The sequence below is a fragment of the Ochotona curzoniae genome, unplaced genomic scaffold (genome assembly GCF_017591425.1).
Source record: "Ochotona curzoniae isolate NIBS_2020 unplaced genomic scaffold, NIBS_Ocur_1.0 contig_908, whole genome shotgun sequence".
NCBI lineage: Eukaryota > Metazoa > Chordata > Mammalia > Lagomorpha > Ochotonidae > Ochotona > Ochotona curzoniae.
Genome location: NW_024466607.1, coordinates 1,932,788 through 1,945,770, shown reverse-complemented (window position 1 = coordinate 1,945,770; position 12,983 = coordinate 1,932,788). Strand labels below are relative to the sequence as shown.

The following is a 12,983-nucleotide window of genomic DNA, read 5'->3' as shown; positions in this document are numbered from 1 at the left end:
CTCTGGGCCCTTTCCTCCATCTGGGGAATCTGCAGAAGCCAGGACTGACTAGACTCTGGGAAGACAGGACACTGTCTAAGTCTTTGTCTTTAAAGACTAAGGCCACAATTTTATGCCCCTAAAGTAGTAACTTCTACGCTCACTACACGCTACACAAAGAACTACATTTTAAGGACTCATGTCGCATGGTGGGTAGAAGCTGCTACACGCTAAGCCAGCATCCTACATTGGCACCCAGTTCCTGTCCCACCTGCCTCACCCAATCCAGCTCCCTGCTGGTGGGATAGGAAAGCAGCAGGGGGTGGCCCAAGTGTTTGTGATCCTGCCACCGTGTCAGAGACCCAGAGCCTTTGTCCCCAGCTGGCAGGGTCCCTGTCACACACAGGGTGCATTCCCAGCTCTCAATTTCAGCTCTAGACAGCCCTGGATATGGCAGGGCCTTTGGGAGTCCTTCCTGCCCCCACAGCCCTGCCACACGTGGGGCCGTGAGCCTGTGTGAAGGGGGCTGTGATCCCTCCCAAATAATCCTGACACTCATGGGGTAACACAGCCTTATCCTTCCCACCCTGCCCTCTCTGCTGAGCCAGTCACAGCCACTGAGCTGGCCCCAGGACCCAGACAGGGTCGGTGCCCGCCGTGTCCGGGGCACTGAAAGCACAGTGCTTGCGACACCTCTTCTCGGCCGAGTTGCAGCTGAGCAGGTCACAGGAGAGAGGAAGTGCCAGTGAGGACAGCTGTCTCCTTCGGGGCAGGAGGGGGCATGGAGGAGAAGGCGGCTCAAGATGCAAACCCATCGCCCAGGCATCAGATCCGTGTGGGGAGCTAACGGGACACATCTGCACTCACAGGAAGGCGGCGTCGGCCCACACTGCAGTGACCTAAAGCTTCTCTGCACTCCTTCCACCCTCAGAAAGACCCAACATCCACACCCGCTGTGAGGGAAGCGCCTGCTGCTGGAGCTCAGTGCTACACAGACACGGTGTCTGCCTATCTGCATATATGAACATATGTGAAACAGCCACACTCACACACAAGCACTGAACTGCCTAAAGTTTATAAACATATACAACACCATCAGAAAGTGTTAAAACAGACTCAAGAGCTGATGTGATGGCTCAACTGGCTAATCCTCTTCCTGCAATCACCGGCCTCCTATATGGGCACCAGTTCGTGCCTCAGCTGCTCCACTTCCCATCCAGCTCCCTGCTTGTGGGTTGGAAAAGCAACGAAGGATGGCCCGAAGGCTGGGGACCCTGCAGCACCCATGTGGGGGACCTAGGAGAAGCTCCTGGCTCCTGGCTGCAGATCGGCTCAGCTCTGACTATTGCGGGCATCGGCCATTTGAGGAGTGAACCAGCAGATGTAAGATCTTCCTGTCTCTCCTTGTCTCTGTAATCTGCCTTTCCAATAAAAATAAATTTATCTTTAAAAACCCAAAAACTCAGATTGAGGTTAAGGCTGGCTCAGCATTTTCAGAGGACTCCATGCTGTTTAAAGCACACATGTCCTTCCAGGAAAAACGAGCTATCCCAGCATCCCACGAGGGACAGCATTTACCAGCTTGCTGTCACTCTCCAGGCCCACAGGGCAGCTGAAGAACTGAGCTGACCAACCTGCAGGGTGCATCACCGCGGAAAGGACACCCGGGGCTCCCCTGCTCAGGACCCCTCCCAGGCAGGGCCAGAGCACATGCTGCCACCTGCTCCCCCTCCCCCTCCCCGGGAAAGAGCACCAGGACAGCGGCTGGGTTCCAGGAGGAAGGTGCCTCACAGCAGGGTTGAGCCAGGAGTCAGGGATCCTCCCAACACCCTAGGGGTGGTGCCCCCCTGGTGTGGTGATGGGTGGTGTAGCTGATGCAATGAGAGGCTCGGCAGTGTGTGTGCATCACCCTTGGGTGCACGAGCCCTGGGCTGGGACTCACGCTGTCTCCGATGGAGCGCAGCTTGTAGAAGGGTTGGATGTAGAACCAGGAGCCCTCGTTGCCCGCCTCGTCCAGTGTCACTCGCATGGCGTTCTTCTCCAGCAGTGCCGGGAGCCTCTTGTTCACAGTCAGATACTTGTTGCTCTTGAGATGTAGCAGCTGGAACCCAGGCGGGGCACAGGTGAGCACGAGGCCCACAGCTGAGCGTGCCTCTGCGGTCCCACGCCCACAGCTGAGCCCGCGCCTCTGTGGTCCCACGCTCACAGGTGAGCGCGTGCCTCTGCGGTCCCACGCCCACAGCTGAGCGCGCCTCTGCGGTTCCACGCCCACAGGTGAGCGCGCGCCTCTGCGGTCCCACGCCCACAGCTGAGCCCGCGCCTCTGTGTTCCCACGCTCACAGGTGAGCGCGTGCCTCTGCGGCCCCACGCCCACAGCTGAGCGCGCGCCTCTGTGGTCCCACGCCCACAGCTGAGCGCGAGGCTCTGCGGTTCCACGCCCACAGGTGAGTCCGCGCCTCTGCGGTCCCACACCCACAGCTGAGCGCGCGACTGTGGTTCCACGCCCACAGCTGAGTGCGCGCCTCTGCGGTCCCACGCCCACAGCTGGGCACGCGGCTCTGCATCCAGCATGGCTGCTCTTGGGGACACTGGGCAGACCCTCCTCTCAACCTTGTGCCCAGCCACACTGCTCCCTCGCCCTCCTGCAGCCCTGTGCACGGACTGCCGTGGATTATAAACCAACAGCACCTGGAGACAAAGCTGAGGACGTGGGAGCAATGTTGACCAAGGTCAGTTTACACTCAGCGTCTGGATGCCAGGCCCCTCTCAACTATCCTGGGAAGCAGGTATCACAGCCAACCCAGGTCACCTGCAAGCAATCTCAGATATGACAATATTCCTTGCCCCAAATATCACAATCACCCATGATGAGTTATTTAGGAACACTGGGTGTCCATCCTGGAGAAGCCATGATCAGACCCCATCGGCGAGCCTTGCCTCTGAGATCCAGGACACGGACCAGGCCAGTGCCAGGGCTGCACTGAGCTCCCACTGCCCCTCACATCCACTCCCAGTCCTGTGGAACTTCAGCAGGAGGGTGGGCTGGCAGGGCCCAACCTCCCAGGGAATCTGGGACCCACTCTGTCTCCAAATGTAGATGACATCATTACACATCTGACATGTTTGCACTTTCTCACCTTCAGACCAGGATGGCTCTAACCCCAACACCAAAGCAAACACAAAGGATTTGCTTTATAACTGGCAAAGCTTACACAATAAGCAAAGCCTTTCAGCACAAGAAATAATGAAGAAGATAAGCAAAAGGGTCAGGTGCTGCAAAGGCGGGAAGCCCTGAAGGGCCCTGGTGCCCGGGCACACCCCTGTACCCGGGAGCTCCAAGTCCTAAGCAGCCAGCTGCCACCACCAAGGACGAAGTCTGCAGCAGCCCAAGTGAAGGCCCTAACTGCCAGGCTCCTTTTGCTGTGGGAAATGTCTCCCCAGGACAGTCTGCCTTCAGCTGCAGCCTTGCAGGGGACCAGCAACCGAGCCCCCCAGGCCCCGCCTGCACACGGCGGAGCTGTCAGCCACGCTCAGCTGCCCCGACCCACCTGGATGACGTTGCCGTACTGGATCACCGTCCCCAGCAGCTTCCTATTTTCCGTCTCATTCTGCTTCTTTTCCAAGTCTGCAGCGTGCTGCGTGTGGAGGAGAAGGAAGAGGACCCGTCACAGCAACGGCCGTGCCTTACCGTCCCCCGCAGCAGCAGTGCACACCATGCCCGCACTCAGCACGGGACAAGCTCCAGGGACACCCAAGCCCACAGGAAAGGAGCTAGTGGCTCAGAGCCAGCCCGTGGCACCTGGGCTTGCTGGCTCCCATGGCTTCTTCAACCGGTTCTTGTTAAGTGAAAGGCACTGTGTTTTCAAAGGCACCTGAGTGAGCCCTGTATCCCAGCGCCCTCCGGTGTGGCGTGCACTGTGTGCAGCCACAAGCCAACCCCTGGGCACTTCACATCCCAACTGTGGCCCCAAGTGTGGGGGCCGAGTCCCACCTCCACTTCCCACAGGGGCAGCAGGGAACAGCCCAAGGACCGGAGTGCCTGCTACCAACACGGCAGACCTGAACAGAGTTTCTGGAGAGGGTCTGGACTTGCTGGGCACAAGCTGTGGCGGGCACCTGCTGCAGATGGAAGTGCAGTCTTTCTGTGGATAACTCTGCTTGTCATTTTTTAAAGAGACCACTCCGAGGCTTTGGAGGTGAGAGAGAGGCAGAGGGAGGCATAACAGCCTAGAGTGTTCTATAACTTCCTGGCCTTAACCTTCAGGATCTGTGGGGCTCGGTGGCCTCCTCTGTGAACACATCGTAAACGCGGCACATCCACCTGCCAGGTGCCCCAGGCCCGAGGGCTGCGAGCAGAGCCTGTGGTCACCTCACCACTGTCACTCACTCCTGGCAGGGAAGACATTTACAAAGTTCATTCCCCGAGGCAAGAGCAGTTCCTAACGCTGTTTTCCCCTTGCAACACGTGTGAAATTTTGCATAACAGTTTTTAAATCACGCATTCATTACGGGACAGAGATAATCCCCAAAGCCAGATCTGGGTTACTGCCAAATCCCTACGGTGACAAGCGAGGCTGGGATCTGAGCCCGGCTCGGCCGCAGCATGCCAGGAACACGGTGCCGCACAGCCAGACGGTGTGCCAGTGCAGCCTGCCAGCGCTGCCATCCCGGCAGCACGCTCATTCACTCACTCACTTGAGGCTCTGTCTTCACCACCGTGTTGCCAGAGGAAATCACCTTCCTCCTTCACAACCAGTGACCCACCGTGTAAACTCTAAACCAAAAACAGCTGGAAGACAGCATCCACGCTGAACCTGCCGGACGAGCCGGGACACGCTGGAGGGTGTCCCCACACTGCCTTCCTGCAGCTCCCCACGTGCTGGAAGCAAGATGCCACAGGGTGCCAACAGCCCCTCCTCCCAGGTGGGGCCGGCTTCACTTCCTCAGGAACCTGTCAACCAGCTGTCAGCATGCCCAGCTTCTGCCAGCTCGCCAGCCTCGTGCCGTGTGCCGAGCACAAAACGGGCACTGCACAAACCTCGGAGGCAGCAGGCCCCAGACCCCAAACGCGTTTTCCTTCAGTGACTTCCACCAGGACTATTGCACGTGAGTTTCAAAGACTAAGGGATGCCTGACAAGCAGAGGTTCTCAAGGGGAACTGCCTGCCTGGCCGAGCGGGGACAGCCCGGCCACCTCGTAGGGAAATGAACCGCAGGATGCAGACCTCAACAGAAGCCAACCACCTCGCAGCAGAGGCGGTGAGAGCGGCCACAGGGGCCCCTGCCAGCCCAGCACACCTGTGCAATGGCTGCAGGCACAGTCCACTCCGGCAGCCTCCTCCAGTCTGTGGCACCAGGCACTTGCCTGCTGCTCGGTGACACAGGGACCAGACTCTGAAGCCACAGCCTGGGCATGGTCCTCAGCCAGGGGCTCCCTGGCTCTCTGCCTTCTGCTGTTGCTGCAGGCCCCACTCTACTGGGCACGGAGGTGAAGCTCGCCAGGGACTCAGCTGCTCACTCTGCTGAGTGCTGCTCGCCGTTACTGACGGGACACTTGGGGGGCGCGGGGATTTCTCAGAAATGTCAAAGTTAATCACCCAGAAGGCCTACGACTAACTCGCCAGAACTCTGAAAAGCAAGGCTAATTACAAACACAGGAAAAGTCAAGTCAGAACAGAAGCCGTGCAGCCAACACCTGCAGACTTCCCTGAAAACAAAGACTCCAAGAACACATCTGAAGTCCTGCTGCAGACAGACTCAAAGCTCTCCGCTCCCAGCACGTTCCACAAAGGCTGAGCCACCAAGTACCCTGAGGTCCCGGGCCTCCTGGAAATTCTCTTTAAGGAGAAAGCTGATTCATGTCGCCATGTGCTAAATGCCTAAGCAACCAAGGTCCTTCGATAACGGCCCTCAAAGCCAAGTCCAGACTTTAGACAGAACCACCCAGGTGGTCCCTAGGTGTGAGGCTGCCGGGGGAGCTCCTGTAACTGGGCAGTGACCACCACGTGGGAGGTGTAGTCTGCCTGTCCGGCTCCAGCCCTGTGGGCATCTGGGGAAAGAACCAGAGACTTCTCTGTGCACCTATTCATCTGTCTCCATCCATCTTTTCTTTTTTTTCCAATAGTAATTTCCTAAAAAGGTAGGCAGGTCCAGAGCACGCCCACTGGTCAAGGTTCTGTCCACCTTTGGATAGCCAGAGGCCAGGTCAGGTAAACCCCTCAAGGACACACCAAGAACGGCCCCCCTGGAGACAGCGAGCTGGCAGCACTGTGCGAGGTGGACGGGACTTCCCACGAGCCTCTCGGTGGCCGAGCAGCACCCCGTTTCAGAGTTCGTCTCAAGCAGATAACCTGGCACGTGCCATGAAGACCACTGCTTCAAACACACGAGCAACTAGCAGAAACGACTACCGAAAGTTCGCCAGAAACGCGAGGGAAGGCTCCCGGCTTAGGTCAGCTCTGCGTCACATCACGCAAAACAGCTGTGGTCCTGCAGGCAGCCAGTGCAGGGCCGGCCCTGGCCATCGGCCGGTGCTTCCGCACTGGGCAAGACTGAGCTCAGCTGAAAACACGCTTGGCAGAGCCCAGACGGCGCAGGTGCCCGTCTCAAGGTAACAGGGAGGACATCATCAGCAAGGACTGAGCAGCCGGCGACGCTCAGGCAGCTCAGGAAATCACCACCAGCAGAAGCCTCTAGGTGTCGCTGTCCCTCCGAGGGTGGCCGATGGGGCTCCCCCTCACCAGAAGGCAGTGCGGTGGGTGTGAGCACAAAGTCCCCAAGCAGCATTAATATGCAACCATTTCAACTTGGACTTGGGGCTACACAGTGGCCAGAAAACCCACACCAGAAAGCCACCGCACCCTGGCTGGCCATCAGGCCCCCGGTGGCAGGCGGCTGCCCGAAGCTTCACGCTTGGAGCACTGCCTGCAGTGTGGGCACAGGTTGCAGGTCCCGGGCAGCAGAGCCTCAGCTACACGGGGAATGAGGCTCTGTACCCAGCCGACACTCCAGAGCCGGGAGTCCCCTCAGAGGAAGAACCAGGGAGAGCTCCAGTTTCACCTTTTAAAAAAGTCGTGATCGGCATGAAAGAACTCATTGCACGTGTCTTTGCAACTCATTGCAACGCTGAAGTCCCGGGGCCTGAGCAGGGCTGCGTTCTCTCCCTGCACTGTTTTTCCACCGTTCACCTGCAGCATCAGAAGGAACTGCTGATCACACACAATGCCTGGTGGGCAGGTGCCCGTGGAGCACCTTACCAGCCAGGCCAGGCCGGCCACTGCTGCCGATCCACGCATCCCTCCAGCCTCAACTGAATCACTGCCTGCGTGTTTTAGCACCAAAAGTGCTACACATCTAAGCACTGAGGTCTACATTCTGGAGAAAAACGAGCAGGGCAGACGCGCCCCTGCCGCCACACCCTGAGCAGGTGAGCCACCCCTCAGGCCCTTCATTCCTGCTGGCTTCATGCGCAGCCCAGAGGAACAGCCTGTGCAGCCCTGCTGCCAGAAGCACAGGAATGACGGCAAGGAGAGCAGCCCCAACAAGCGCTCCACAAACGGGGTGAGCGTCACAGGAGCCGAGCCCGATGGAGCCGGGCACCCAGGCACAGGCAGGCAGCAGCTTTCCGCGAGGACCCCTGCAGGCTGCAGCCACGTTCCCCCAGCAGCTAGAAGCCCAGGTGCCCAGAACAGCCCTAGGCAGACACAAGTGCTGTGAGGAGGGTGGGAGTCAGGCTGCGGTGGCCCAGGCCTGCACAGGGTGACCTATCACCAAGCAGCTGATCTCTCCACCGAGCCGGCTGTGCACGGCTTCATGGCGACTGTCGCTAGCGTGACACCTCCTCAGCAAGTCCATGGCAAAGTGTAACCCGGAGCCGGCACTGCAACGCAGCACACAGCGGGATGAGCCTCCGTCCGCAAGGTCAGCATCCCCCAGGAGCCCTGGTTCTAGTCCTGCCTGCTCAAGTTCTGATCCAGCTCCCTCCTAACCTGCCTGGGAATGCAGCAGAAGATGGCTGAGTGCTTGGGAGACGCAGCAGGAGGTCCCGGTTCCTGGCTTCAACGGGGAGCCTGGCTACCGGAGCATGGAGCTCCCTCTGCATGCGTCTATAGGTCTGCCTTTCAACATCAACAACCTTCGAAACACACAGAAAAGATCATTAAAAGACAAGCTCACCCAGGGGCCTAAGAGTTTCTTAAATTCATGTCTGTTTTGGTTTTTTGTAGCATGTATTTCCAAAGACCAGCTTTCCAGAGACCCCTCACACAGCTTCCCTGAGCAAAGGGAAGTGAGTGGTTTGCAGTCTTTAAAACACTACTAAGGGCTGCTAACGATTCTAGAAAATCTCACCACAGCCCACACAGCACGCACACTGCCAGCTGTGGCTGTCCCTCCCGGGGCCTGCAGAGGGTCATCCGCTGCCAGCCTCACGCCCCCCAGCACTGTTGCCCAGCACGGCTCCAGCGCCTGGGCTCCTCCACAGAGAGCCACCGCATCCCTTTCTGTTCTAACACACTTTCTCAACCTTGCTGTGTTATGACGAGTTCTGCCTCACAGTTACATAAGGTCTGCTAGGAACAGAGCAATGGAGTGGGTGCTGTGATGCAGTGGACAAAGGTGCGGCTTGGAGTGCCTGCTGACGGCCCCAGTGCAGGGCCCCCTCAGCCGCGGGACACTGGACGGGCCGGGCTCCCGCTGGGGCCCCCTCAGCCGCAGGACACTGGACGGGCCGGGCTCCTGCTGGGGCCCCCTCAGCCGCGGGACACTGGACGGGGCTCCCGCTGGGCCAGCCCTGCTGCTGTGGGCATTTCAGGAGTGAGGTTGCACAGGCAGGATCCCTCCCTCTGTCTGCTTTTCATATACATAATCTTTTTTATCTTTTTTTAAAAGAGGGAACAAGGAGTCTTTTGAGATTAGAATGTCCAATACAAACACAGGAATAGTCAGACGCAACGACCTAGAACTTCAGGGCCTTCCAGCGTCCTCTTCTCACTGTTCCTTTTTCCATTCTCTGACCCCCATGGGTGCGCAGGCAGACTGACATGTCCCTCTTCCTCCAGGAAGTCCTCCCTGACTGCTGAATCACACACCCATGTCACCCAGGCAAGGCAGCTTTGGGGCCTCTCTCTGTGATGGCACTGCAGTCCCCCTCTTGCCATCTCCTCACGACCTAGGCACTTGCCATCAGCACCCACAGCATTAAGACTTTGTGCCCACTATTTCACCAGGACCCAGCACAGCACCCATCCACTCATCAGCAGATCCCGGAACACTCCCTGCTCCCATTCACTACCACAGGCATAGCACCCTCGTCAGGGAGCAAGAGAGAAGGTGTCCAGCCTGATGAGCAAGTGATGGGTGCCCACCAGGGCCGGTGCACACCAGGGCCGGTGCACACACGCCGCGCACACCAGTCAGGACGCACGCGCTGCTGGGAAGACCAAGCAGAGCACTGGGACTGAGACAAACAAGCCAAGTCTCTGGCCAGGCACGGGACACCTGCTGAGGTGACTGTGTGCCAACATGGGAGGGGGACAGAGGCCCTGGCTGCAGAGGGGCCCTGAGAATGCGCCCCACGGGATACCCCGGGGCAAGTCTGGGGTGCTCTGGACATGCGCTGAAAGCAGCAAAGCACAAGCAAGGATGGCTGGAACACAGGACGTGTTCCAGGGAGTGCATGGTCCACGTGGGGCACCCTGAGGTGCCCCAATGCCCGCGTTCACCTCCTCACCCTGTGAAGAACCTCAGCTTCTCCCAACACCCAGAGCAAGCAATGAGGTGCCTGCAGCACGCCACCTCCCTGCCCCGCAGAGACCACAACGCACAGGCCTTGGGAATGTTCAGCAGACTCCAGAGGACCCGCGGCCCAGGGCCTCGGATGCAAGCACCTGCAGGCACCGGGAGCAGCAGGCTCAGAACCATGCTGCGGCCACACAGCCTTCAGTGCCAGGGCAGAGGTCACGCTCAGCTGCACACACAGGCCAGCACCATACAGGCACCTCCTCCATGTCCTCAGGGACAATCCCTGTAAGACCAACATGGCCATCACCGCCCCCATCTTGCCAACCTTAGGGCAGAGTCACCCGAGGCCAGCAGGTAAGGACGACTTCTGGGGAAAGGGTGGGCACGGTCCTGACCCCATACCTCCAGACCCCCAGCATCCTGCTCCTCACAGAGCGGTGGGACTAGAGGTGGAGCCACACCGAGCCCCCGGCACTGCAGCCAGACACCCACATCACACGTGAGTGCACACCCAGTCACACATGCACACACACATGAACACATACCGAGCCCCCCAGCACTGCAATCAGACACGCACACACACACACGTGAGCACACACCCAGACACACACACACACACCACACGTGAACGCACACCCAGACACACGCACACACACGAGCGCACACCCACGTGTCCCTGACCCATACGTACATGCAGCTTGTTAAGCAGCACTGCGTCCGTGGTGCTGTTGGCCCCAGGCTTCGCTGCCTTCCAGAACTGCTTCTGGGCCGAGTAGCGGTTCATAGGGCACAGCTTGAAGAGGCAGTCTGCAGGTGAGACACAGAAGGACCAGTTACTGGGGCTGAAGCCACGGCACGCTCGAGCCAGGATTTCTACATCACCCTCACAGATGCCACAGGTAATGCTGGACTGGCACCTGCACACATCCCAGTCACTGCTGTGGGCAGTCCCAGATGGGGAAACTGAGGCTGGCAGAAAGCCAGTCACGTGTCCCAGAGCCTGTGACGGCCACGTGGGACTTGACCTCAGACCCCAAGGCCCCAGAGCCCACCCATAGCCACTGCCGCCACACACACAGCTGCCTATCCAGCACCCTATGCAGTCCCATTCCACGTCTAACAAGCCAACAGCAGCTGACGGAGAGCGAGCTGGTGGGCCGCCTGTCGGTGTCCCATGTGAGATGCAGAGATGTGGTCCTGTCCTGTCTCTCCAGAAACTCCGGGCCAAAGGGACAGCCACACCTCACAGCTGCCACATGACTTCTGAAGATTTTGTTAAATAACATGAAGCACTAAAGCCAGGAGTAACTCCCATACCATCCTCCTCATCTGGACAGGTCATGGAAAAAGCCAACTGGAAGGACTGGAACGATGGCTAAACTCGCTAATCCTCCACCTCCTAGCACCGGCATCCCATATGGGCGCCAGTTCAAGTCCCAGCTGTTCCACTTCCCACCCAGCTTCCCGCTCGTGGGTTGGAAAAGCAGTGGAAGATAGACCAAAGCCTTGAGCCTGCACCCATGTGGGGGACCCAGAAGAAGCTCCTGGCTCCTGGATCTGGATCAGCTCCTACCATTGTGGTCATTTCAAGAGTGAACCAGCAGATAGAGGATTTTTCTGATTCTCCTCTCCATAAAATAAAATCTCCCTTCCCAATAAAAATAAATAACTTTTTTTAAAAGTCCACTGGAAGTTACACAACAGGTTTTTAAAAACCATTTAGAATCTTGCATTTAACTATGTGCTTTAAAGCCCCGTGGGGCACCCAGGCCTGGTGACGCCGCGATGTACAGATGGTCAGGAGTCACCATGGTACCACCCCACCTCTCTATGCATGTTGTCCTTGTCTTACCACACATGCAGCTGACCAGGAAGGTAACGTACACACCAGCTCAGTATCTCTAGACAAGGGCATGTCATCAAGGCAGAACAATGCTGTGCTAAGCTGCCGACACATGATACCCACGTGCTGGGCCAACAGGAACAGAATCGGCACACTTGGAGCAGACACTGGGATCTGCGGAACAGACCCTCAGCGCGGGCCACAACGAAACACGTACAGGGATCTGTTCAATCAGGCAGACTTGCTTACAGGACCTGGGGCAAACACCTGTTACACCGTCCTGCCTGGGTAACTCTCCCCAAGTGAGTTTAACACCAGGACTTGCCTCTCCTTGACTCAGAGTGCCAGTCCAAGCCAGCATCAACAAGCTGGTATCAGGCAACGCACTGCCCATGGGTAACTCAATCCAGCTTGGCCCCAAGCTGAGTTCCTGGGGAACTAAAGGCATATTCTCCCTTCTCCGTCACCTGCATGTTTACACAGCCCTGGGCAGACTGCAGGAGGCAGAGGAGCAGTCATTGGGTCGAGGACCTGCAGAGTATCGTTACAGACATGGAAAATGCAGTACGGGTCTCAGGTCACAGTGGACACGGGAGGGCACCAGCTTCCAGATGGACGCTCTGCCCATTTTGTGCCAAAGGCCCTGGTCACGACCATGTGCATCCAGCCATGGTACCACAATGCCAAAGGCCCCGGTCACAGCCACGAGCATCCAGCCACGGTACCACTGCCCACTTCATGCCAAAGGCCCCGGTCATGGCCACGAGCATCCAGCCACGATACCACTGCCTGCTTCATGCCAAAGGCCCTGGTCACAGCCACAAGCATCCAGCCACGGTATCACTGCCCACTTCATGCCAAAGGCCCTGGTCACAGCCACAAGCATCCAGCCACGGTATCACTGCCCACTTCATGCCAAAGGCCCCAGTCATGGCCACGAGCATCCAGCCACGGTACCACTGCCTGCTTCATGCCAAAGGCCCTGGTCATAGCCATGAGCATCCAGCCACGGTACCACTGCCCACTTCATGCCAAAGGCCCCAGTCATGGCCACGAGCATCCAGCCACGATACCACTGCCCACTTCATGCCAAAGGCCCTGGTCACAGCCACAAGCATCCAGCCACGGTATCACTGCCCACTTCATGCCAAAGGCCCCGGTCACAGCCACGAGCATCCAGCCACGGTATCACTGCCCACTTCATGCCAAAGGCCCCAGTCACAGCCATGAGCATCCAGCCACGGTACCACAATGACATCACAGCTAACAGTTTCCTTCTTGCCGGGTATGTGCAAGCTTGCCAGTCACCACTAACTCCCCGCCCCCAACCACGAGGGTTTCGGTCAACGTAACATGCCACGACACAGGACTAGAGGCAGAACCTGGCCCGGGCCAGTCGACACACGGGTACAGCTCGTCAT

The 12,983-nt window shown here is 58.3% G+C and overlaps 1 protein-coding gene across 2 annotated transcripts in view; it reads right to left on the bottom strand.

Moving 5' to 3' along the window:
• Window positions 1–12,983, bottom strand: part of ITPR1 (inositol 1,4,5-trisphosphate receptor type 1) — a 215,994-nt gene that overhangs the window by 127,030 nt on the left and 75,981 nt on the right. For both annotated transcript variants that reach the window (XM_040995101.1, XM_040995102.1), the window contains exons 5-7: window positions 10,411–10,526; window positions 3,528–3,614; window positions 1,922–2,080 (exon numbers count right to left, since the gene is read on the bottom strand). In XM_040995101.1, coding sequence (XP_040851035.1) covers window positions 1,922–2,080; window positions 3,528–3,614; window positions 10,411–10,526 — 362 coding nt within the window. The remainder of the gene's footprint in view (window positions 1–1,921; window positions 2,081–3,527; window positions 3,615–10,410; window positions 10,527–12,983) is intronic.